The sequence below is a fragment of the Gymnoscopelus microlampas genome (assembly GCF_963454915.1).
Source record: "Gymnoscopelus microlampas genome assembly, chromosome: 4".
Taxonomy (NCBI): domain Eukaryota; kingdom Metazoa; phylum Chordata; class Actinopteri; order Myctophiformes; family Myctophidae; genus Gymnoscopelus; species Gymnoscopelus microlampas.
The window spans coordinates 53,970,890-53,998,072 of NC_139941.1; the positions used below are offsets into that span (position 1 = coordinate 53,970,890).

General features: G+C 44.0%; 1 protein-coding gene across 1 annotated transcript in view; it reads left to right on the top strand.

The window, feature by feature from the left end:
* The first annotated feature begins 3,486 nt into the window (after positions 1-3,486).
* Positions 3,487-27,183, top strand: part of npc1l1 (NPC1-like 1) — a 39,017-nt gene continuing 15,320 nt past the window's right edge. Inside the window, exons 1-12 of the mRNA XM_084054594.1 lie at positions 3,487-3,531; positions 3,940-4,004; positions 17,319-17,483; positions 17,976-18,383; positions 19,319-19,822; positions 21,058-21,351; positions 21,974-22,197; positions 22,831-22,931; positions 23,603-23,775; positions 24,590-24,718; positions 26,153-26,335; positions 26,576-26,690. Of these exons, the coding sequence (XP_083910720.1) occupies positions 3,990-4,004; positions 17,319-17,483; positions 17,976-18,383; positions 19,319-19,822; positions 21,058-21,351; positions 21,974-22,197; positions 22,831-22,931; positions 23,603-23,775; positions 24,590-24,718; positions 26,153-26,335; positions 26,576-26,690 (2,311 nt within the window). The 5' untranslated portion in view covers positions 3,487-3,531; positions 3,940-3,989. The remainder of the gene's footprint in view (positions 3,532-3,939; positions 4,005-17,318; positions 17,484-17,975; positions 18,384-19,318; positions 19,823-21,057; positions 21,352-21,973; positions 22,198-22,830; positions 22,932-23,602; positions 23,776-24,589; positions 24,719-26,152; positions 26,336-26,575; positions 26,691-27,183) is intronic.

A 27,183-nucleotide genomic window follows, 5' to 3' on the forward strand; every position in this document is an offset into this window, starting at 1 on the left:
GTGTGTGTGTGTGTGTGTGTGTGTGTGTGTGTGTGTGTGTGTGTGTGTGTGTGTGTGTGAGATCATGTGCCTAGTTTTTTTGTCTTTTGGGCATTTTTTCGTAGACCTGGCCGCTTATTTCTCTTGCAAAATCGGGCAACACTGACCAGTGTGTCAGAGTGCAATCAATGTGTACTCTGGAAAGCTGGTCCCTTGATTCGTTTTTAATTTTATAGGCTCTATGCACAGCAACCATTATTGGAAAGAAATTCCTTACTTCCTTCACAGGTATTACCAATGATACTAATGAAGGAGGTTCTGTTCCATTCTGGTGAAACAGAGTCAAGGTGCTGATATTGTGCATATGTTGGCTCACTGGAAACACTACACCAGTGGGTCTCAAAGTGTGGTCCAGGGACCCTCATGGTTCCTCGAGGGGTTTCCAAATGGACCCTTACGGGTGTGTAACTCTGAGAGTGTACACATGGATTCGATTTGTATACTCTCAGAGTTACGGGGGTCCTTGACATTAAAAGTTTGAGAACCACTGTGCTACACTAAACGGAACAGAGCCTTAATTGGTATCATTGGTAAGACCAATTCTGCTGCAAGTTGTTTGCGTTGTGAATAATTGGCGTGGACGACTGGGCTTTAGACTAATACGTTAAAAAACAAATAGTCGGTGTGTGTGTGTCTTTTCTTTTCTTTTGGGGTTGTATGTGAAGTCTGTTTGTTATTGATTTTTTTTGTTTTTTGTTTTGTTTTGTTCCGTCCTTCTTTGTTTTCTTGTTTATGTAGTGTATTGTATGTATGTGTGTATAAAAAAAGGAATACAAATTCTAAGTGACAAAAAAACAACTAGTCGGGTCTCCTGCCAATCAGCATCATGGCTGTGTGACATTGTCAACATAACGGACAGCTGGTATCACATCGTTAGGTAATTAATTGACTGATGTCAGACAGACAGACAGACCCCCTTGTGGTGTTCACAGGTACTAAACCAACCATTATCTCCATGGTATAAAGGTTAAGATCTCAGTGACACTGTTGTCATCTGATAGGACAGACCTGTCCAAGGAAACATGGAGCCCTTATCAGCATGCTCCACCTGATCCATAAATCCTCTCTGTCGGGTGCAAACCTCATAACCTCATGTCCAAAACTCTTACTTTTCAGGATTCAAATTCTAAATCATCAAAAGTAGCAGATCTACAAGCTCCAAACGCGGCGCGTATCTGCTACTTCTGATGCTTTTGTGTGACGCTGTAGTATATGATTGAGTAGGGGCATTCATTCATGAAAAAAACACAAAAAGTTACAATATGGAGATGAGAGGTTTCTGTACGACAACAACAAAATGCAGTTTGATAAAGTCCTTAATCTCCAGCAGGGGCTCTCAGCTGCTATCTTATCTGCATCAGAAGAGGCTTAAGTTGTAGATGCAGCGATACAGTGAATTAACCACAATAACCATAACTTTACTTTTTTCCACAGCCCACTTGTTACATGATGGGTCGATAAAGTGAAGGCCTCTACAAGCTCACAACGCCTTGCAGCGCGAGGCGTTGTGAGCTTGTAGATCTGCTATTCGGCTAATGTTCCTCATGATAGAGATGGTAGGGTTCAAGTGGTTAATTGTACAAACAAAAATCCTATCACAAAGATTTGCCGGACCTCCTGTAGTAACTCTGAGGACCCCCTAGGTTCTAAAGGTTGGATTGGGGATATAGTTCCCGCATCATGCTAGTATCATGTCCAGGGGTTTACTTGAAGTACATGAAGCTGCTTCATGCTAGAAATAGGCTCCTGACCTATGGGCCACATGGCCCAGTAACCATTGGTTACCAAAGCTACTTACTTACAATATGTCATTTGGGGGCCTACAATATTTATCATCCAAGTACGGTTGTTTATTATGTCAAACATAACAGACTATACGGCTATGCTAATTCATCAAACTGGTGGTTAATATCTGAAACAAGGCACTGACTGACTAATGGCCACGATCATTCTGTCCTTTGTGGATTGTATTTACCTGTCAGGCCCAGGATCTTTGAAGTACATTTTTAATCCTCTTCATAGTTAAATAGATAGATATAGATAGATAGAACACTTTATTGGCAAGTAATTATTTATTTGACATATACAGGATACCACAAGCCCCTTGAGATGCAGCATCTCGTTTTTTGGCTGCAGCTTGTGTTTTCATTGTGTTCCACTCTAAGACATAGAGCGCCCATCAGATAATAATGATATTATCTATATGTAGATAATATATGTAGATAATATATGTAGATAATATATCTCTGTATTTTGGTGACGTGATACTTAGCGTGGGAGGAAACATTTCAGTGGCATACGTAGGCCCTGTGCTGTAACAGTTGGCATCCTTGGTTTGTGGGAGATAGGCCACTCATAAAGTGTGAATGCCAGGGCACCGTGACCTGATCAAGGTTATATTATGTAAATGATCAGATAATATGTGACGTTGACAAGGCAGTCTCACCCTCTTAGAGACACTCAAAGCCTGTTTGAGTTTTATACCCTGTATATAATATAACATGTATAATATAAAGAAAAACATCACATGGATGTAACTGGGACGTATCATCAGTGTTGTAGCCTGGGGTCGACGGGTGTTTCGGGTCTCGCAATAACATACACCCTCGCCCAGGTGACCCAGCCGGGGTTGATCAAGCCCCGACTTATGTCCCAGTAGCTACCCCACGGTCAGTCCTCTTAGGGAAAGACAGGGCCACTCAGTCCGTGGAGGGACTAGGCTCTGTGGATGGCCTCCTGGCCGGGCTCCTCCTTCGTCTCATCAGGTCCAGGACCTGAGCGTTGTACCAGATTCCCCCCAATCCAAACATTTCATTCTGGCGTGATGGTGTCATGGGTCGTGGTGGTACTGCAGGCTCAACTTGCGGCTTGCTTGAATGGCCCTCCTTCAGGGACGTGCTGGCCACTGGGAAATGTGGGACAGAAAGGCCTCTCCATTTCAGAAATTAAGTAAAACATTCGACGGCCGCGCACCTTACGGGCCTCTCTATCTGAGATTCCCAGGCTGAATTAGGGGCCCAGCACGTCCCTGCCCTCCTTAAAGGCCTCTCTCTGGGTTTGTTGAGCTTCTTCCTCACGGAAGACACAGGCTGTGGCGGTAACTATACTTCCCCCATTTTCAACTGTTTTTATTATATTTTGACACTTGCTTTGGCAATGTATAATGTATGTTTTCTCATGTTAATAAAGCTCCTTTGAATTGAATTGAATTGAATTGCATAATCTAGCCAACCTCCTCCTTTCTCCTCAGTACCCTGAGCCAGTGGTTCTCAAAGTGTGTGTGTGTGTGTGTGTGTGTGTGTGTGTGTGTGTGTGTGTGTGTGTGTGTGTGTGTGTGTGTGTGTGTGTGTGTGTGTGTGTGTGTGTTGGGGGGGGAACAATTCAACCACTTTAACCCTATGTTATACTTGTGCTCTTTACAGATGGGGGTCTGTGAACACACACATCCATCTAGGGGTGCATCATGCTCTCTCCTCTCCTCCATCAGTACAGGTGTGGTGAGGTCTTCTACTAGTGAAGATAACACTTAACCATGTTATACTGCTTCATACGATGGTGTGTGGCGATCATAGCGGATGTAAGCTTGTAGATCTACTTTGAGATCTACAATATACATTTTTTGGGGTAAGATGTTTGGAAAATGTTCACGTACTATGACATGCATAATGGACGCCAAGTTGAAAGTATAGTGAAGAAGTCTAAAGAAGTAAGATAGATGATTAAGATGGATGGGAACGCAACTTCAGACATGAAAAGAAAATGCCTTTCAAAGGTTTGGAATTGTTAAAATGTATGGTGTAATGTCAGTATGAATTACTTATTATGACTATAGTTTGAATCTTCTACTTTGCTTCTAACTGTTTAAAATCTTTTTTGCATTTACTTTATTTGTGTCCATAGTGCTGAGGAGACTCTAAGTAAGAAGAGCCCTGATTGGACGGTTGCCACAGATGTACAGATGTATTGTAAGTACATGTGACAACTAGAAAGGTGTGCTCAGTAGAGTGCAAATCTCCACCAGGAGGCACACCCTAACAACAATGTCTTAATAGCCGATAGTCATCATCATAACATCTGTCTCCCCCCCTATCTCTCTAACAAATTGAAAAGCAGTGTGACATCTGTCTCCCCCCCTCTCTCTCTAACAAAAGTAGCGTGACATCTGTCTCCCCCCCCCCTCTCTCTCTAACAAAAGTAGCGTGACATCTGTCCCCCCCCCCTGGTTAATAAGAACAAACTCCATAAAATCATCAATGTATCCAACAAGATAGCTGGGGTACGACTTGAGAGTATGGCAGCAATGTATGAGACCCAGGTGCTTAGGAAGGGGAGAGCTATTGCTAGGGATAGAACATTATACAGTCAATACCGTCTTTTGCCACCAGGACGACGGTACACAGTGCCAATGTTGCAGGCTAGGGCTTCAAGATCATTTGTCCCCACAAGTATAGGACTCCTGTCCTGATCAAACAGGCCCCGTCTCAGTTCTGTGCATAACATGTAGTGTGATGCCTCTTGAATTATGACTGGTACCCTTTTCTAGTTTACATTCTGTAAGAGAGGAGCTGTGTAGCACTGTCAATGTTTTGTGTGATCTGTATATGTATTGTGTATTTATGTTATGTTTTGTGATTGTTTTGTATCCTGATGGCTGCTTGGAACAAAATGGATTTCTCCAAGGACTATAAAGTATCTATCTATCTATATCATCTCCGAAACGGGGCACGCCCTACCTTCAAATCTAACCAAATGGACCTTTTTAAAACAATGTTGCAGTTGATTTCTTCCCAATAGCGTGTAAGTAGTTTAACTTTCAACGAGGCTACTTCTATTTCCAGTAGTTCGATTTCAAACTAAAACATGTGTTGGACTGATCACATTACAAATGCCCAATAGTATAGATAACATAGACTCTTCATTTTGAAATGCGCATCGTTTTTAGAGGATTTCTATTGAGGCCTGTTGACGCGGCGTGTCAAGCATGTGTTGTGCTGTGTGTCAAGCACTTTGGTATGAACAGTGACAGCACAGGCCTGTCCTTCTTATAATGTCCACTAGAGGGACGAGTGGAGTGCAGTAATGCATGCACAGAATTGTTTTAACTAGAAGCTCGCCCCCGCTACGCGGGGGCTCGCGTCTAGCCCGCGGCCACGCCCACGTAGCGCCCGCGGCCACTTGGCAACTCATATAAGTGGCGTAGCGTCATGAGGGTCAGTGGGGCCGTGGCTCGGTCAGTGAAGACCCTGTAGTGCGGATGATATGTGGCATAGAGGGGCAGATTGTAAATCCCCAGAGGAAACATCCGTGACCGTGGGCTACCATTGGTTCAGCGATGTGTGCGGTCGCCCTGCGGCCCCTCCTCCTCCACCAATGTGCAGTATTGAGAGCCCTGACGTCACAACAATTGGAGCGATGGGCACTGCACTGTGGTTGGTTAGGGTACACCTAGGGCCCAGGTAGAACCCAGTTAAAGCCTGCATGGGCAAACCCAGGTAGGACCCGCCTTGGTCCCACATAAACATGGGTAGTTGGGGCCCACCTAAGGGCCAGGTAGAAGCTACTTATAGCCTGCATGGGCATCGCAGTTGGGACTGAAGTGGATGCCGCTGACATTGCTGACATGGGGTCCATATGGTTTAGCCCACCTTGAAACCATATGGGAACTACGCTGGCATGCTGGCTGTAATGCAAACGCTGCATCATACCTGCAGTGTGTAGTTTGATGTTGTGTGTGTAGCAGATATACCTGCAGTGTGTAGATCAATGTCCATATGAAAGTCAATGCCCAGCAGTGTTTGTTTCCCCAGCAGAGTTTCTAGTGTCTCTGTCTCTCTCTGGAAGAGGTTGCACATGAACTCTGCAGCCGCACTGAGGCGCTCCAACACAAACACTCTGACATTAAGCTGCTTCACACAACAAACATCAGCACCACGCTGCTGTTTGTCCAAAAGACACAATATCTCCTCTCCCACCGACGTCATGTGTTCATTTATCGACAGCCGTACAGACTCCTTTTGACACATTTTACCTCGTTTATCCAGCTCTCACTGACTCATCGGGCTGTTATTTTGCTGCGATCAAGTCAACGATGTGAGAGATTAGCTATCACAGACGGACGGACAGGGGGTGAAACATAGTCTTGCGCCATGCCTTTCGGCCTGGCGGAGACAATTAAAAAAGGAAAGTAAAGGAAATGAGCATTTCTGCAACAAAAGTAGTCAACAAACTATACTATGAAAACATGGGCCACATTGTCAAAGAATGTAAGAAAGAGGCAGTCATGTAGAAAATAGCCGATCTACAAGCTTACAAAGCCTCTCAACGTGAGGCGTTTTGAGCGTGTAGATCGGCTATTTTCACAATATGTACTTGTGGAACGGAGTCAAACAGAATGGGGGGGTCCCCAGATCAAGTACGTTTATTTGGGGGGGGGGGGGGGGGGGGCGGCGGCGTGAAAGGGTTGATAAGCACTGCTGTAATCGGAGCGAAATTATCTGAAATTACTACATGACCATAATGCAGCCTAACATGCGTTGCACGGGGCGGTCCTGCCATTACGTTAGTTACTGTAGTTGCTGTGGAGCTACATAGTTCTCCAGAAGACACACACAAACATACACCATCTACAATGGACGAACTGAGCAGCAATATTGACATTCACCACACGAACGTGCATTGTTGACAAAGTGATTGCACAGCCGCTGCAGGCATGACAACCACGTTAGCGTTAGCGACATGGCAGCTATCACAGCGCCCTGTCCGTCGTCGCTGGGACTAACTGTGATGGCTACAGCAGTAACAGCAAGCTGTCTGCGATGCCATTGTCTGGAGACTGCTCTTAGCGTGACACGACCAATGAGAGTGAGCGCTGTAGTTGTTGCTAAGATACGGTGGCGTCTCTGCCCCATAGCTTGTAGATCTCTCACGCATGATTGGCGTAGGCTGCGTTGCCAGGTCTGACTGTTTGTATAAGCGATTTTGGGCTTATTTGGGTGCACTTTTGGGCTCGTTTCCATAGACCACGGCAGCGCTTATTTCTTTCCCGTGACCGATGTGGCAAAAAAAGTGCAAAACGAACCATCCGGAAGTAAATTGCGAGATGAAATATATAGCACTTTTTGATTATTAGAGAAGGAGACACATGTGAAGGTTGAAAATGAAAGGTAGTAGATTATATATTTTTTCATGAGGGATTTTTGTAGCAAGTTGTGAGAGAATTGGGCCACTCCTGTGGGCGGGGGGCTGATTAGAACCATTGGGGTTTGAAAGGAGACGCTCTCTGTTTGAGTGATAAGATGACACAGCTGTTGTTGATGGACTAGAAGCTCGCCCCCGCTACGCGGGGGCTCGCGTCTAGCCCGCGGCCACGCCCACGTAGCGCCCGCGGCCACTTGGCAACTCATATAAGTGGCGTAGCGTCATGAGGGTCAGTGGGGCCGTGGCTCGGTCAGTGAAGACCCTGTAGTGCGGATGATATGTGGCATAGAGGGGCAGATTGTAAATCCCCAGAGGAAACATCCGTGGGCTACCATTGGTTCAGCGATGTGTGCGGTCGCCCTGCGGCCCCTCCTCCTCCACCAATGTGCAGTATTGAGAGCCCTGACGTCACAACAATTGGAGCGATTGGCACTGCACTGTGGTTGGTTAGGGTACACCTAGGGCCCAGGTAGAACCCAGTTAAATCCTGCATGGGCAAACCCAGGTAGGACCCGCCTTGGTCCCACATAAACATGGGTAGTTGGGGCCCACCTAAGGGCCAGGTAGAAGCTACTTATAGCCTGCATGGGCATCGCAGTTGGGACTGAAGTGGATGCCGCTGACATTGCTGACATGGGGTCCATATGGTTTAGCCCACCTTGAAACCATATGGGAACTACGCTGGCATGCTGGCTGTAATGCAAACGCTGCATCATACCTGCAGTGTGTAGTTTGATGTTGTGTGTGTAGCAGATATACCTGCAGTGTGTAGATCAATGTCCATATGAAAGTCAATGCCCAGCAGTGTTTTTTTTCCCCAGCAGAGTTTCTAGTGTCTCTGTCTCTCTCTGGAAGAGGTTGCACATGAACTCTGCAGCCGCACTGAGGCGCTCCAACACAAACACTCTGACATTAAGCTGCTTCACACAACAAACATCAGCACGACACTGCTGTTTGTCCAAAAGACACAATATCTCCTCTCCCACCGACGTCATGTGTTCATTTATCGACAGCCGTACAGACTCCTTTTGACACATTACCTCGTTTATCCAGCTCTCACTGACTCATCGGGCTGTTATTTTGCTGCGATCAAGTCAACGATGTGAGAGATTAGCTATCACAGACGGACGGACAGGGGGTGAAACATAGTCTTGCGCCATGCCTTTCGGCCTGGCGGAGACAATAAAAAAAGGAAAGTAAAGGAAATGAGCATTTCTGCAACAAAAGTAGTCAACAAACTATACTATGAAAACATGGGCCACATTGTCAAAGAATGTAAGAAAGAGGCAGTCATGTAGAAAATAGCCGATCTACAAGCTTACAAAGCCTCTCAACGTTGGGCGTTTTGAGCTTGTAGATCGGCTATTTTCACAATATGTACTGTACTTGTGGAACGGAGTCAAACAGAATGGGGGAGTCCCCAGATCAAGTACGTTTATTTGGGGGGGGGGGGGGGGGCGGCGTGAAAGGGTTGATAAGCACTGCTGTAATCGGAGCGAAATTATCTGAAATTACTACATGACCATAATGCAGCCTAACATGCGTTGCACGGGGCGGTCCTGCCATTACGTTAGTTACTGTAGTTGCTGTGGAATAGTTCTCCAGAAGACACACACAAACATACACCATCTACAATGGACTAACTGAGCAGCAATATTGACATTCACCACACGAACGTGCATTGTTGACAAAGTGATTGCACAGCCGCTGCAGGCATGACAACCACGTTAGCGTTAGCGACATGGCAGCTATCACAGCGCCCTGTCCGTCGTCGCTGGGACTAACTGTGATGGCTACAGCAGTAACAGCAAGGTGTCTGCGATGCCATTGTCTGGAGACTGCTCTTAGCGTGACACGACCAATGAGAGTGAGCGCTGTAGTTGTTGCTAAGATACGGTGGCGTCTCTGCCCCATAGCTTGTAGATCTCTCACGCATGATTGGCGTAGGCTGCGTTGCCAGGTCTGACTGTTTGTATAAGCGATTTTGGGCTTATTTGGGTGCACTTTTGGGCTCGTTTCCATAGACCACGGCAGCGCTTATTTCTTTCCCGTGACCGATGTGGCAAAAAAAGTGCAAAACGAACCATCCGGAAGTAAATTGCGAGATGAAATATATAGCACTTTTTGATTATTAGAGAAGGAGACACATGTGAAGGTTGAAAATGAAAGGTAGGAGATTATATAGTTTTTCATGAGGGATTTTTGTAGCAAGTTGTGAGAGAATTGGGCCACTCCTGTGGGCGGGGGGCTGATTCGAACCATTGGGGTTTGAAAGGAGACGCTCTCTGTTTGAGTGATAAGATTGGAAGAATATTCTGGGAACGTCTTCCATGGCCTTCAGGCAGCATGCACAAAATGCTTGAAAACAAACCTGTTGATTGGTCCTGTAGTTTGCAAGATTAGTAGAAAACACGCACGCACGCACGCACGCACGAATGCACACTAACTGTTGAATTGGAAGCAAGAAACAGTGTGCAGGAGCATTTCATGGATTGTCATTGTTTGTAGTGTTTTAAAATGACATAAAATAATGTAGTAGAAGTAGAACACACTTAAAATAACACAACATACTGTAGTAGAAGTAGACTGTTTTTCTTAAATAACACAACATACTGTAGTAGAAGTAGACTGTGCAGCAGGTCTTAATGCACCGGCCATGTTGCAAAATTATCACCACTTTATGTTACGTTGTAAACTAGCCCTCATATCTGAGCAGAACACAGGGCTGGTTCCTCGTCTTGTCTTTTGGGCCATCAGTTTATCACGTCTAAAATGCCTAATCACTGTGGTCCTGATAGCTCGGATATCCCTTTGACATTGACACACAGCCTTGGTCTGTCGACTTTATCCGACACATGACCTTGGTGTGCAATAACATGTAAGTCAGTGCCAATTATGCAGCTAATCTTGGTTTCGAGCCTACTGCATAGCAATGCTGCTATGGCATGAGCCACTGCCATTGTCTTTAAAACAGAGCTTCCCAGACTTTTGGCTGCTGGGGTCTTCAACGTTTTTCAGGCCCAGGACCCCTTAGCTGAGAAAGAGGGATGAAGCAGGGACCCCTACTACATATTTTATGAAATTGTATTGCAGATGAAACTTTTTCATAGACTTCATAGATTTGGTTAACAGCACTATCATCGGTTTTGTGTAAATGTGTCTATTAGTTTGTTTATTTACACATTTCTATTACACATCTCTTGTCTATTATGTGTATTTTCAGACATTTGACCGCTTAAACCCTCAATACTTGACCTTTGGCTTTGTACTTGGTCTGCTCTTTATTCCCTCTACACCAAATTGTCTTGCCAAAAAAAGCAGATCTACAAGCCCACAACGTGTCGCAGCACAATGTGCTATGAGCTTGTAGATCTGCTATTTTTGGCCGAATGTTCTCCCCAGAATAGGGATGCTAGGGTTCATGAGGTTAACGGAAAAAGTTCATATCACACGAATATTTGACCGTGTCGCCCCCCCCTGTAGTAACACTGAGGACCCCCTGGCGAAGACCCCTGGTTTAGCCTCTATAGCCACGCCCTGAGGAAGACATTGTCTGTTGAAACCGGTCAGCGTCTGGTGGCATTTTATTGTTTTTTAATACGTAGTCAAGTCAATTTTATTTATAGTGCAATAGCAATGATTACACAAAAAATGTACACAAAAATGTGTACACAACAACACTTAATACAAAATCACATTTATTGAACGGTGAAGGAGAGCATGGAGGATTTAAAAGCTAAGAAAATATCATAATAAATAAGAGAATAAAAATAAGAATCCAGGCACTTACTCCATGGAGGCAGTGGGGCATTAGTTCTTTTTTTCTTTTTTCTTGTTTTAACCCATTAAGACCTGGAACGCATCTGTGTCACTTCGTGATTAGAGCTAAAAAGCATTATTTTACACTTTGGCTTTTCAAAAATCGTGAAATTGTGTGCAAATGTTTGAATATATATTGTTTTAAAACGATTTCTTTTACTCAAATCTTTGCTTCTGGGGGTCCCTGGAACAACATATTTTGAGATGGGGTCGGCGACCAAATCCTATCATTTTGGGGGTCCTTGACATGAAAAGGTTTGAGAACCACTGATATAGAAACATACGTTTTTTCATAATACTGTTGGGATTTAGACTGCGCTGCCATAGCTGTGGTGTCGCTGTACAGAGCGGCAGCCGCTTGACACCGCAGTTATGAATGCCGTTCTGTGGATTGGTCTATAGGCAGGGTGCTCCACAGATTGGTCTATAGGCAGGGTGCTCCACAGATTGGTCTATAGGCAGGGTGCTCCACAGATTGGTCTATAGGCAGGGTGCTCCACAGATTGGTCTATAGGCAGGGTGCTCCACAGATTGGTCTATAGGCAGGGTGCTCCACAGATTGGTCTATAGGCAGGGTGCTCCACAGATTGGTCTATAGGCAGGGTGCTCCACAGATTGGTCTATAGGCAGGGTGCTCCACAGATTGGTCTATAGGCAGGGTGCTCCACAGATTGGTCTATAGGCAGGGTGCTCCACAGATTGGTCTATAGGCAGGGTGCTCCACAGATTGGTCTATAGGCAGGGTGCTCCACAGATTGGTCTATAGGCAGGGTGCTCCACAGATTGGTCTATAGGCAGGGTGCTCCACAGATTGGTCTATAGGCAGGGTGCTCCACAGATTCGGTGCTGCGACCGAGAAGGCACGGTCACCTTTTAGTTTCAGTCGTGTGTGCGGAACCTTTAGGAGCATCTCGTCAGTCAGCTGATCTGAGTGGCCTAGTGGAGTCGGGAGGCTCGATTAGGTCGGATATATAGGATGGAGCCAGGCCGTGTATAAGTAGGTCGGGAGGTGGCTTATTGTCGGTATCAGCCGAGTAACACGCAGGAGTCTGTCCCTGTTACAATGCGCTAGACCCCTGGGAGATGGATTGCTGAGGTGGAGCGCCACACCTATCCTCAGCTCCCAGTACTTACCGCACGACTTGCCGCACCCAAGCCGTGCTACTCATGCGCTGAGTTGGCGGTGCCCGGGATTCGAACCCATGACCTTTTGGTGTAGGGCTTTAAAAACAAACAGTAGAATTTTACTGGCAGCCATTGAAGGGAGGCTAGAACGGAGGTCACATTCGGGTGCCAGTCAGGAGTCTGCCAGCGTCATTTTGGAGGAGTTGTAGTCTGGAAAGTGATGAGCTAGCAACTCCTGAATACAGAGAGTTGCAGAATGCAGTGATCTAGTCTTGAGTAGTAGCCCTGTCATCGTATTAAAGGCTTTTTTAACTAAGTCCTTGCTCGAGTGTGCTTGAAGTTTGTCCATTTGATGGACCCCTCTTCATCACCCTTGGTTTAGTGAAAGGGGGATAGACAACCTGGCTTGTTCTCCACTGATACCGACAATACGCCACTCTGGCCTTCTTCCTCCACTCTGACCTACTTCCTTACCGTTATCAATATAATCAACAGTATCTGTCTCATCAATCATAATGGTGTTATTATATGTAGGTGATACATTCACAGTGAATTTTGCCAGGTCAGTTCCGAAGAACAGTTGCTGATTCATGAAATGGTCATCTCTTCTCCCCAGAGATAGGCTCCTCCCTCTCCGCCCTCTATGCATGCAGAGATAGGCGCCTCCCTCTATGCATACAGAGAAATTGTAAATTGAAATTATGGTCTAAAGGTTCACGTGAGACCTTTCACGTCCATATAGGCCCTGATAGCGCTCCTCACTCAGTTATAATGTACATGTGCACTTAACATGTTTGGCGTGACCTTTCGCTGAGGTCACAGGGGGCTGGCTTTGAAGAGCTTGTCTGAATTCAACCATATAGTACCAGCAGAGGAGTGGAGCCATGAGTGATACTGTCAGATTAATATCACTGCCAGGGCTATTTGTTTTTTTGCTATTTGTTTTTGACAGATTTGTCTGGTTTCGAGGCTAGATAGATACTGCCCACACAAGTTGTGCTGAAACCGAAAGAACAAAAGCACATCAATATATTCCACTACAGCCAGTATTAAAGTACATAAGGTTAACTTGCACACAGAACTATGAAAGGACAGGAATTGAAACTGCCATCGATCCAATTGTATTTACATTCAGTTAAACAAACAGCTGCCTGTCATCCGTCATAAGGACATAAACAGCAGACAAACTCTCTCATATCCAGCTGGGGTTAACCCTTTCCTCTCTCACCCCCAACGTGTGTCTGTCTGTGATATGTATTCTAACTTTTGTATGGACATTGGCTCTTAGTTTGTTCAGTGGTGGAAAAAGTACTCACATGTTCTACTTAAGTAAAAGTATCAATACTGCAACGCAGAAATACTCTGCGACAAGTAAAAGGCCTGTGTTCAAAATGTTACTTGAGTAAAAGTACAAAAGTATTGGCATGAAAATATACTTAAAGTATAGCCTACATATAAAGAGGGCTAAAGTGGTTAATGTATGTTTTATAATATAATAATTTATATCTGCAAAGTCACTAGTAACTAAAGTTTTCAAATAATTGTAATGGAGTTAAAGTACAATATTTCCCTCTGAGATGTAGTGGAGTAGAAGTAAAAGTATTGAAAATTGGAAATACTCAAGTAAAGTACAAATACCTGTACATTTTTACTTAAGTACAGTACTTAAGTAGAAGTACTTAGTTACTTTCCACCACTGATTGTACCTTTGCACTACTATACCCAGTGAAACGCAGAGTATCCCAAAGTGCTGCACACACACAAAAAAAGTTTTGAATTCAACAATGTACGTTGGAGGGAGATAAGACATCAGGGCGAAACCTGGGGTGTGATCGATCGATGATTCTCCTTTATTTGTTTATGGAACATCATACTCTTTTTTCCTGGATTGCACCTTAACGACCGTCGCTTGTTGTCCGTTGGTCGTCAACATTGATTGCCCCCGTTAATGATCAATCAGAGAGATTGTTCCTGGGAGAGATGTGATTGGGACTGGGGAACATCAGGCCAGATAACATCACAGAGTGACATCACACGGAGCCTATGACGCCCGCCGTGTCATTTTAGTCTTTTGGTCCACCTCTAGGCTGGATCTTCATAGTGGAGAGAGACACACAGGGAGACAGACGTATACGGTGTGAGAGACAGAGACAGGAGGGCACTGAGACACCAAGGGATTCTGTGGAGTTACAGGACAGTTACAGGACAAGCAGGACAGTTACAGGACAGTACAGTAAAGTACAGGACAGGGTGCTAGTGGACTAACAACACACACTCCAGTTTTGTATGAACTTGAAAACTTGGAGTCTTCCTCTGTTGGGACACACTGTAGAATTTAATCATGGCTTATGCCGCTGCTATCTTGTCCACTCTGCTGTTTTGCCTGGTGAGTTATTTGTCCATTTTATTTATTTATGATGAAATGTGAAGGATTCTGTTACGTTGGGCTTACTATAGTCTAAAATAAGTATACTAAGTATACTGTAAATAAGCCTCCATCAGCTGCTGCCTCACAGTGTTGATAACAGGGTTCTGTGTGTTTCCTTGTAGGTTTAGTTTTTTGTCAATGAACATTTGAAGGATGTAAAAAAACAAAAACAAAAAAACCAAACATAGATATGACATTCTAACAAAAGCAATAAAATAAATACTTTATATCGTTGCTGTCAGGCGGAAACCTTTTTTTGTGTTTTTTCATAAAATTATAATAATGAATGCCCTGCTTGATCATACTACAGCGTCACACAAAAGCAGCGAAAGTAGCAGATCTACAAGCTGGTTCGCGCCGTGTTTGTAGATCTGCTACTTTTGAATTTGAATCGTGAAATCGGGAAGTTTTGGTTTCCACCCGACAGAGATATAATAAATAACACAACAAGGTGAGGTGGTGTACCTTGTGTTGGTGAAGTCATTAATGATGGAGTTGGTTTATTATAAAGTACACAACGTAATTAAATAATACATTTATAGGCCTACGGCCTGTGTGGTAGAATGGACACACTGGCTCAGGAGGTAGAGCGGCATGCAGCTTAGGAATCGGAATGTTGCCGGTTCGATCCCGGGCTCCCCCTGTGTTACCGTCGGAAGTGTCCTTGAGCAAGACACTGAAGACTAAATAAAAACTAAGCTGTGATGACTAAAACTAAGACTAAGACAAATATATTGACAATTTCATCAACAAATAAAAACTAGACTAAAACGTTAGTGAGGGACTAGTGGAGAAGAGATTCAGTAGAACTAAAAGACAAGTCATTTTATGTTTGGTTGCGCTCGGGTGTTGCACTCTGAAAATAGCAGATCTACAAGCTCACAACGTCATCACAGCTTCGTTTTTATTTCGTTTTTGTCAGTGAAAAAAGGTAGTCGACGACATTTGTTTGTCATAGTTTTAGTCGACGAAATCAACACTGACTCCTCCCTATGGTTCTCTCTGCCATCGGTGTGTGAATGGCTGTGTTTGGGTGAATGTCATGGACACAGGCACAGGTCTTTGGATAAAGGCGCTATTTACAGTAAATGCACCATTTACTGTATTCTGTCTTAAAATGTAATGTGATTTTACATCACCTTTTGGTATCCATATTAATAACAAGCTTGGAATGGAAAGTCAAATATTGAAGTTGTGTCTATGTGGAGATGTACAGTATACTGCTGGGATGCACACTGTTTAGATGCTCCCAAAGTCAATTGATTGATTGGTTGATTGAATACTTTATTAACAGTTTGCAAATCCTGTGTTTCACTCTTACTGCTGTTGCTGCTATACCACACCTGATCTATACACATCTATGATGTATCTTTAAAGCTTTGAAACTTACCGGGTGTATTTACTCATCTAACTGTCACGCCTTAGTTACTAAAGTCTTGCTTTAAACAGAGAAGTTGAAACAGGGACAGAACATTATAAACATCTTATGGCACAGAACATGCAGTTGTAATTCAGCCTTGATCATACAGTGATCATATATCCTCCTCTTTATTGCCTCTGGAGGTAAACTGTCAGCAGGCTGACCTTACAGGACACTGTAGTGGTGGGAGAAGTGCTCAGGTTTTTAAATTAGCAATATAATAATAATCTGCTGCATGTAAGAGGCCTGTATTCAAACATTTACTTGAGTAATGTGTTGTGGAATTCCATGGTGTAGTTACAGTACCATACTGTTCTTTAGGATCTACATTTACCACATACATTTTTCATTTATTAAAGTCTTCTACTTACAAAAGGGAGCTAAAAGCTGATATATAGCCTAACAGTAGATTGGAACGTACCAAGGAGGCTACAATATCAGCTTTTAGCTTTTGTAAGTAGAAGACTTTTGTAAGTAGAAGACTTACAGTACAATATCCCAGTTTGAGTCCTACGTTTCCCTCCGTTTCCAGCTGCTCATTGTTTTATTTGGTATCATCCTGTTTGAGGCCCTTGGTCTTCTTTAAGTGTTTAAGAAACTGATGTTTTAGTGAGAATAAAGTGGACACTACAATGTGTGAGTATACTATAGCTACAACTACAAGTAATGTTACAGTTAGCAGATGATTATTATACCCATCATGCTAATGCTGTACCGGTTGTTGTTGCTTTGGGTTGTTAAAGGACAACTTTGTTTTTTTAAAACCAAGGTTTATATTTTAGCTTATACTTAAAGTAAATAAAAGATGAGTGTTATTTTTTTTATTTACTGCTTTCTATAGTTTTAGCAATTTTCGTGATATTTTTTACAGTGGGCGGGGGCATTCTGTCCGGTGGCTAAATATGCATTTTTTACACAATAAAAAAGGTCCTGTGGTCTTTGATGGTCAGTTGTGAGTTATTGGGGGCTAGAAGAGCTACTGTAAATAATAATAAAGAAAGCGCCGGGTTGTTGTGTAAAAAATACATATACACAAATACATAAAGCAGTAATATATTTTTTTAAGACTCATCTTTTATTTACTTTAATTACCATCTAAAACATAAACCTTGGTTGTAAAAAAACAAAGTTGTCCTTTAATAGTTTTCCAAAAATATAAACATACGTTTTCATAAAGCAAGTATTATTTGTACACTCTGATAAGAGTCCTGAACACTGGAGTACTACCCTATCTATATATGTAGTAGGCCTATATACATGTGTCTGATTGTTGTCCTGTCTCCTCCTCAGGTGGTGTTGGAGGGTGGAGCTGAGGAGGGCCAGTGTGCCTTCTATGAAGAATGTGGGAAGAACCCCACCCTGGAGGGGGAAAGCCTCATCCCTCCTATCGTCCCCTGTCTGAACTACAGCGCTGCCCGGCCAGTCACAGGAAGACACTACCAGAGACTCATAGAGGTCAGTGGATCGTCCCTATAGAGAGAGACAGAACAAAAGTAACAGGACAAGAAGCATAGGAGAGAATAAATCACATCTCTGCTCTTTTATGTTATTCTATTTGGTCTCCACTCTCCCATCGCAATGTTTTTTTTTTCTTTTTTTCTTGAAATTATTAAGATTTTTTTTAAACATAAATCTTCTCTTATGGGGGTCCCCCCCTGGCACAAAACATTTTCAGATGGGGGGTCCTTGGCTAAATACATATAAATGTGGGGGTCGTTCACACCACTGGTGTAACAACAGCTGTTATCCTCCCTGTACTATTATTATTATTATTATTTTAGTCTAGTTTTTATTTGTTGATGAAATTGTCAGTATATTTGGTCTTAGTTTTAGTCATCACAGCTTAGTTTTTATTTAGTTTTTGTCAGTGAAAAAAGATAGTCGACGACATTTGTTTGTCATAGTTTTAGTCGACGAAATCAACACTGATGTTATCCTCCCTAACAGGTGTGTCCCATGTTGGACCACGGTGAGGGCAACACGTACGCCTGCTGCTCGGTGAACCAGATCAGTTCTCTGAGCCTGAGCCTGACTCTGTCCCGGACGCTGCTGAACCGCTGCCCGTCGTGCGCCGACAACTTCGCCCACCTGCACTGCATCACCACCTGCAGCCCCAACCAGACCCAGGTGGTGCACGTGACCAAGACGGCCAACGTCAGCGTGCCGGGCAGGCCCTCGGTGCAGCGGGAGGCGGTGGTGGGCTACCAGGCCTTCCTCACCAACGCCTTCGCCGACGGCTCCTTCCAGTCCTGCAAGAACGTGCGGATCCCGGCCACGGGGGGCTTCGCCGTCTCCACCATGTGCGGCCGCTACGGCCACAAGCTGTGCACCGCGCAGCGCTGGTACGACTTCCAGGTATGGGATGTTAACGGTTCATCTATAATCCATTAACTACCGTTAAGAATTCAGTCGATTAAAGTTAAAGTAAAGATTAAAGTCGATTTTCAATGAATTGTAAAAAATAAATGTTTTTTAGGTATGGTGTGTGTGATATCTAATGTGAGTTTACCTTAATTATTACCACAGTAATCCTTTTGGAGAAACATGAGACAGACTCCATAGAGCAGTGGTTCTCAACCTTTTCAGGCAGCGACCCCCCAAAATAATCATATTTGAACTGGGGACCCCCCAAAATAATCATATTTGAACTGGGGACCCCCACCCTGACAAGCACTTGGAATTGTAGGCATTACGTTTTGTTTGACTCGGTTCCACAGATAAATATTGTGAAAATAGCAGATCTACAAGCTCACAACGCCTCACTTTGCGAGGCGTTGTGAGCTTGTAGATCGGCTATTTCCACAATTTTTGCCTCTTATATATTTGGCCAATGTTTGACCAGTTATATAGTATAGTTTGTTGATTACTTTTGATGCAGTAATGATCTTTTTCTTTTCTTTCTTTTATTTATATTTTTGAGGTATTAAAAAGGTCTTAAAAGTCCTTAAATTGTCACTTCACTGTCATCTGGGGACCCCCCAACATCATATGGGGACCCCCCTGGGGGTCCCGACCCACAGGTTGAGAACCACTGCCATAGAGCACTGCAGAGGGCAGGTGTGTGTGTGTGTGTGTGTGTGTGTGTGTGTGTGTGTCCAGCTGATGCTCGTTGACTCTCGTTAATGTTATATACATCAAGGCAATTATGTTTCTGCACTCATTTTCGGTTTCGGACAAGAATTTTCCTTTTGGTCCTAAAAAAACGCTAATCAATTAATCGGTTAATCGATCGATAAGGTTATCAATTATCAATGAATGAATGAATCAATAATTTGCATCTCTACTTCCAGGGAGACTCCAGCAACGGCCTGGCGCCGCTGGACATCGACTTCAGGCTGATGCCACAGGGGCTCTTGGCGGAGGGGTTGCCCGAGGGCATCGTGCCCTACAACGGACGTCCTCTGAGGTGCAACGAGACCACGCCCACCGGAGGGGAGATGTGCTCCTGCCAGGACTGCCAGGAGTCGTGCCCGCCCATGCCCGCTCCCCCGCTGCCCGAGGGACCCTTCAGGCTGATGGGGTTCGACGGCTTCCTGGTCCTCTCCATCATCCTGCTGTGTCTGCTGCTGGTCACCTTCCTGATCTACCTGTCCGTGTCCTGCTGGCTCAGCTGGCAGCGGGAGGAGGACCAGGAGAAGGGTCAAGGGAAGGACCAGAACGGGAACGACGTGACCCAGCGCCTCATCGACCCCTCGGAGGTCACCTGCACCGATAGGAACAGCCTGGCGGCCCAGGAGTTCCTGGCCTCGCTGTTCAGACCCTGGGGAACGCTCATGGCCTCTCACCCCCTCAAGGTGGGTTCTCTTCTCACCATGCAGGCCTTCTGCAGTATAGCTGTGGAAAGCTTGATCTATCTATTCCAAATCAACAGGTGAGGTCCGGTCTATAGAGACCACCTACTCTGACATTCCAGTCACAGTGTTATTTGTCGCCCCCCCTCCCCCCCCCCCCCCCCACAGCAGCTGCTTGGGAAACGTAAGGTGTGAATGGGTGAATCAATAACAGTGATTATAATACAATATAAAGTATTATAATGTATACAGTAACAACTGTATGCTGGTCTAAACAAGAAGCCAGTGAGAGATCAGTCAATATGAAGTGTTTGGCCCCGTTTGGCCTAGCTCAGACCTACTCTGGAGTGGTGCCAACATAGGCGCCCATTTCAGACCCGTTTGACACCACTAAGCCCAGGTCCTTGTAATGGAAACGGTGGCACAACCCACTGAGCATTTTTGGGGCTATTAGACGTCTAAAATACGTCTAAGGGCTAGGCTAAACCCGGGTTATAATTGGTCTAAAAGTGAACGTTTTTTCAACGTCTATTCTTAGCCTAGACGTTGATTAGCTGTTTTTTAAGCGTCTATATAAAGAAATGACGTCTATAATATAAACGGTCTAAATGTAGACGCTTAAAAAACAGCTAATATATATTATAACCCAGTTTTAGACGGAGGTCTAATAGACGACTATGGCTCACTGGGAAGTAGGTGGTGTGGTGTGGTGCCATGCCAGTGGAAATCCAGCGAAATAATGCACATTGTAAAGTGCTTTGAATAAAGGCGCTGTAGTAAATGCACCATTTACCACTTAACCCATTAAGACCTGAGGCCCATTCTACAATTGCCTTCTAAACCAGTAGTTCTTTCAAGATTTTTCAAAGGAAATTCAAAAATAGCAGAAGCACAAGCTCACAGTGCGGCACAAAGTGACGCACTGTGAGCTTGTGCATCTGCTATTTTTGAATAGCCAACGCAAAAATCAAAAATGACGCGGATGCTTTCCCGGTACAATGCTGAATCGAGTGGTCTAGTCTCGCCAGTCGCAACACGTTGTAATAAAACATGAACATGCCAAACTAAGAATTCCATTTCCAGATACACAGAGTTATTGAGTTATTTGTACAGAACTGCCAACTACTAAATAAGATAATCCTTGGATGGTAGATTTAGTATTATGCATATGCATATTTTAAGTTTGTGGTCATTCACACATTTGATTCAAATGTATGTGATTCATCTTTTTATCCAAGGTGCTACTAGCCGCGGCCCTGGTCGTGGCCGCCTTCGCCACCGGCCTCATGAACATCGAGCTGACCACCGACCCCGTCCAGCTGTGGTCCGCTCCCAACAGCCGCGCCCGCCAGGAGAAGGACTTCCACGACAAATACTTTGACCCGTTCTTCAGGACCAATCAGATCATCCTGACGGCGCCTGGCAGAGAGGGTCACGTCTACGACTCCCTGCTGTTCGGACAGCAGAACTTCAGCGGCATCATCAACAAAGACCTCATCCTGGAACTCCTGGAGCTACAGACACGGATACAGGTAGGGATGATATATCCATAGATGCACATTAATAGTGGCACTGTATGTACAGATGGAGTTACAGACACAGATACGGGTATACAGGTATTAGGGACTATGTAGTCTCACCTAGATAGTCAACTGTTCGTCATTTCTGTTCACGAAAATATATTTTGAAATATCTTTACATTTTATTTGTTTGGTTGCCAATTTCATCTAATAAGGAGAGAGTACAAGCTTCTATTTTATCAGCTTAAAGGTTTTGTGTTTCAGTTCTAATTGTATCTGCTCAGATTCATTTTATTTTGTCACTTAATTATCCTGTACCCTCCCTATTGGATAAAATTGGTATCCCGACCTGAAAATGTATTTTCTGTTTACTAAAGAGCTGGAGAGACATGGAGACTCCTGTTACTGAACAAACACTCTATAGCAATGATTACCATCACAATATAGAGCTATTTAACACTTATTTTACACCAAAGAAATCACTTTTTGCAACTTTAGTAGTTTGTACGGATGGAAGTATATTTGTACAGTTGGTGCAGAATAAGAAATGCATTCAATTCCTGATTAATTCCGTATTTAAGGTAAACATGAGATGTTGTTATTCATATGTTATGATCCTATGATGTGTTTCTAGGAAATTTCCTTCTGGTCAGAGGATCTGAACCGGACGGCCAGTCTGAAGGACGTGTGTTTCGCCCCTCTGAACCCGTCCAACCCGTCCATGACGGACTGTGCCACCAACAGCCTGCCTCAGTACTTCCAGAACAGCCTGGCCAACCTCAACGCCAAGGTCAACATGACGGAGCTGGGGGTCACCAAGGAGGTGGACTGGAGGGACCACTTCATCTACTGTGTCAAGTAAGACATCTTCATCAAGTCAGCCACCCCCACAAATTGATATCGATTTGGCAGCGGACTCGCACAAAAGATTTTGTGCCAGGGAACCGCTCCCATATGAAAAGATTTTGTGTAAAAGAAAAAAGTTAGATAAATAATATATAAAACGTCACGACGCGACGTGTTGTGAGCTTGTAGGTCGGCTATTTTTGAATAGCCGATTGTGATGCTATATTGTATATTCACACATTTTGATGGGAACCCCTTCAAGGACCCCTGGGGGGTCCCAGACACTGAAGGGTATTTAATCACAAAGTGAATGGTCAGTGAGGGATAAAGTACTCAACCCGTCAGTACTAGAGTCAAAGTGTAGATCCAAAAGTACAAAATATTTGTAAAAAATCCCCCAGAATTAAAACAGATATCCAGAAAATTTCAAAAATAGTGAAAATACCAGAGCTTGTTTTGAGCTTGTAGATTGACTATTTTCAAATGTTTTTTAAATAGGGCATAATGTATTTTTGTAAGGTTGCGTCCCGTGGGTCCCTTCCTAGAAATGTAGTGGAAGTCAAACTCAAAAGCTTCCAAAAAAAGCAATACTTCTAATTTCATATCCTCTAATATTCTTTTTGGCTTCATCTTGTTTCCCTCCAGCTCTCCATTGTCTTTCAAAGACATCACTGACCTGGGCATGAGCTGCATGGCTGATTACGGGGGTCCCGTGTTCCCCTTCCTCGCAGTGGGGGGCTACGACAGTGAGTGACTTCCAGTAACACAGATCACTGAATACACCTGTTACACTATGATTGTGTACTTTTATACATCAAAGAGTACACCACACATATCAGCTTGCATTTTCATGTATTGTTTGTCGTACTGTTTTTGTTAGGCAGCACCTGATAGATACCTGAAGACAGTGGTTCTCAAACTTTTTCATGTCAAGGACCCCCAAAATGATATGTATTTGGCCACGGACCCCCATCTCAAAATATTTTGTTCCAGGGACCCCCAGAAGCAAAGATTTGAGTTACAAATGTTTGCTTTAAAGAAACATATGTTCAAAGATTTGCACACATTTTCAAGATTTTTCAAAAATAGCAGATCTACAAGCTCATAGCGCGGCACTCGGTGCCGCGCTATCAGCTTGTATATTTGCTATTTTTGAATAGCCAAAGTATAAAAGGTTAAAATTATTCTGATGTTATATTTACACATTTTGCTGGGTACCCCCTGGAACCCCCTCAAGTACCCCTGGGGGTCCCCGGACCCCACTTTGAGAACCAAGGCCTTAAGATATCCTAACAATATGAGCTTTAGCCTCATTAAGTGTTACAGTGTGTATACATTCAAGATGGAGCATTATTCATATTTCATATATAATTCATATAGTATAGGATATTCATTTGTGTCAACAACTCCCCGCCAGATGACGAGTTCACCAACGCTGAAGCTCTCATCATGACCTTCTCCCTCAACAACTACGCACGAGACAACGTCAAGTTCAAGGTGGCTCTGCAGTGGGAGACCGAGTTCCTGAACATCGTCCAGGAGTACCAGAGCAACCCCAACACCAACTTCACCTTCGCTTACATGGCAGAGGTACGCTAACGGTTACAGTCTATGACCACCTGGCACATACATTTTTTATATATATATATATCTTTTATTGGTGAAACAGGTGGTACAGAGAGACGAAGGTTGGTTATCAATATTAACGTAGCACCATGATTCTTTTTTACTTTTATGAGACATGACGAGACACAGACAGGTCTGATATTGACCAAGAACAACAAAAAACTAAAACAAAAACAAACAACAAAACAAAATTGAACACAGACAAAAAGAATATAGATAAAAAAAAAAAAAACAATACAATAGGGCGGAGTTGAGCAGAATGGCCGTATGGTTTCCAGATTAAACAGAAGTCTCAAGGTGCGCGGCCCGTTGGCCCAACACTTATCATGAAGCTGAGAAAACAGCCAGTACTCAATGCATGTCCTTTTCACATATAGTTTCATTGACCTCACTCAGACATACCAATAAATCAATTAGCCTTGCCTTGCCTTAGACAAACAAGTGATTATATTGGATCAATTAAGAGAACTCAACTCAAAGTTGAGTGAGTTTCATGTTGATGATTTGACAGTGAAGCGACAGTCACTGCTGATAAGGACCTGCTGCTGTCACGATTCTATACGTGTGACAGCTTAGAAAACTATATGACTGTGCCCTCTCTGGCTTGAAAAAAAAAAGTATTGAAAAGTACAAATTACAAATTTTCAAGTAATAAAACACATAATAAAACTATATGACTGCCCCTCCCAGTCTGTTCTTGCATACCGTATTGTCCTTTCCTCATTCCTCATCAGGTTTTCTTTTCATTTAAATCTTTGTCCTGTCCCTTTCTCTACAGAGGTCTCTGGAGGATGAGATAAACAGGACCACAGCGGAGGACATTCCCATCTTTATGATCAGCTATGCTGTCATCTTTGTTTACATCGCCGTGGCGCTGGGGGAGTACACATCATTCAAACGCATCCTGGTAAGACCCTATAGGCTCTACACAGCTATTACACCATCTGTGAATGAATGCTACACAGTGTCTGTCCCTACTGTACGCCTCCTGTAACTCAGCGCCTCCTGTAAGCCGCCAACGGAAGCCGTCATCTGTTTGTCATTTTTGTTCAGGAAAATATATTTTCAGTAGCAAAGAAAGACCACACCTTCAAACAATGACTCAGTTTGGGTTGTAGGCAGGGATGGTGGGATGGCAGGCCGAGGGGATGGAGGGGCCGGGAGATGGAGGGAGGTAGGACAGGAGGCAGGGGTGAGGGATGGAAAGAAGGAGGCGAGGGTTGATTGGTTCATTGGTTCCTGAGTCATTTGGCTTTGGGGTCTGTGACTCCGAGATGATTAGGTTGTTCGGAGACCCTCCCCCCCTCAGGAACCTGTAGGAAATGGGTAGCCGAAGAATGCATAGAGAATGAGGAGGAGAAAGGGGTGGAGCTAAGGATGCAGGTGAGGACAGCGAGGTATAGATACAGACCTTGATTGGCTTGAGGGGAGGAGATAAGGGAGGAGTTACAATCAGGTGAGCTTGGGAGGACCAGGCCGATTGGAGGTGATTACGGAGGGGGAGGAGATTGTTATCAGGTGCGGTCTTCCCTCCTGAACTGACGTTGTACCAACAACATTTAAAATATATATTTGAATTTCTGCTAAGCAGCAAGCTATGGATGGTTCGTCTAATTCGATATACAGTGGGACAAATGTACACGACTTGGACGACTTAATGGAAGTGGGGAGCGATGCGGAAATCGACTGTAATTTCATCGCTTTTGAAGCTTTTGAAGTCTTACAAAATGGCTGTTGTGAGACTCTCTAGTCAGACCCCCATGAAACACAGGGCAACGTGTTTGTGATTGTATCACCTCTAGATATACGTAGCACATGTACGTCTTTGTGAAGATAACACTCTGCCCAGAAAGGGAAATGGCATGAGATAGTACTTATCATGTGTATGATAACAGAAATCAGGCAGGAACCGTAGAGATCCATTTACCAGCCGTAATAGAAGGCTTATCTAGTCAGCACAGTATGGCGCCACACCTCATTTTACGGTCCTCGCTGTTCATACGATCCATAAGACAATAATCTGTACAATAACGTGTGACAAAATGCCAAGCAACGGCTGGGATCTGGGATCACTCTGAGTGCCTGGATCTCCCATTTTCTATCTGACATTTCATGTACGTTTGATATCTAATGTTAAAGATATATTATTTTTTACCAAAGACAGGCACCTCATGTCATATATATTTTTTGTATAGTTCATGTATCTTTTTCTCTATTCTTATTATTAATAATGTAACAGTAAACAACCTTGAAATGTTTTTCCTCGGCGGTGGAAAGCCTGGCGATGCCAGGTGACTTGTGACGTGACAAATGGACTTGAAGTTCCTCCCCTGTCCTGCAGGTGGACTCTAAGTTCCTGGTGGGCCTGGGGGGCATCCTGGTGGTGGGCTGCTCGGTGCTGGCCTCCATGGGCTTCTACGCGTGGATCGGAATCCCCTCGTCTCTGGTCATCCTCCAGGTGGTCCCGTTCCTGGTGCTGGCTGTGGGAGCGGACAACATCTTCATCTTTGTGCTGGAGTACCAGGTGTGTGTGTGTGTGTGTGTGTGTGTGTGTGTGTGTGTGTGTGTGTGTGTGTGTGTGTGTGTGTGTGTGTGTGTGTGTGTGTGTGTGTGTGTGTGTGTGTGTGCTTTGTGCACATTGTTTCCACTTTGTTGTTTCCATAGAAAGTAAACATTTATAATAATGTATGTCTCATACGGTTTCTTACAGAGGGACATGAGGAGTAAACATTTATAATGATATATTTATAATGGTTTCTTACAGAGGGACATGAGGCGCTCGGGGGAGACCAGAGAGGAGCAGATTGGTCGTATCCTTGGCAACGTAGCTCCCAGCATGCTCCTGTGCAGTCTCTCTGAGTCGATCTGTTTCTTCCTGGGTGAGAAGAGAACTGATCTATAGTTTTATGTGATGGAAAGTGTATAGATCTGATAGCAGTGAACACAACAAATGGTGCATTTAGTGTAGTTCAATCATAAATCATAGAACGCTCTCTACTCCAACACTTACCACAACCACTTGGTGACAAACATAGTGTACCTGGCTTATACTTCATTTGTACACCGATCTACAAGCTCTCAATGTGAGCTTGTAGAATATTTGTTCCAGAGACCCCCCAGAGGCAAAGGTTTGAGTTACAAATGTTTGGCTTTAAAAATATATATATTCAAAGATTTGCATACATTTTTCAAAAATAGCAGATCTACAAGTGGCGTGCTACAAGCTTGTAGATCTGCTATTTTTTTTAATAGCCAAAGTATAGAATATGATTAAAGTGGTTAAAATGATTGTGAAGCTAACTCATTTAGCTGGGGACCCCCTGGTATCCCCCCAAGGACCCCTGGGGGTCCCCAGACCCCACTTTGAGAACC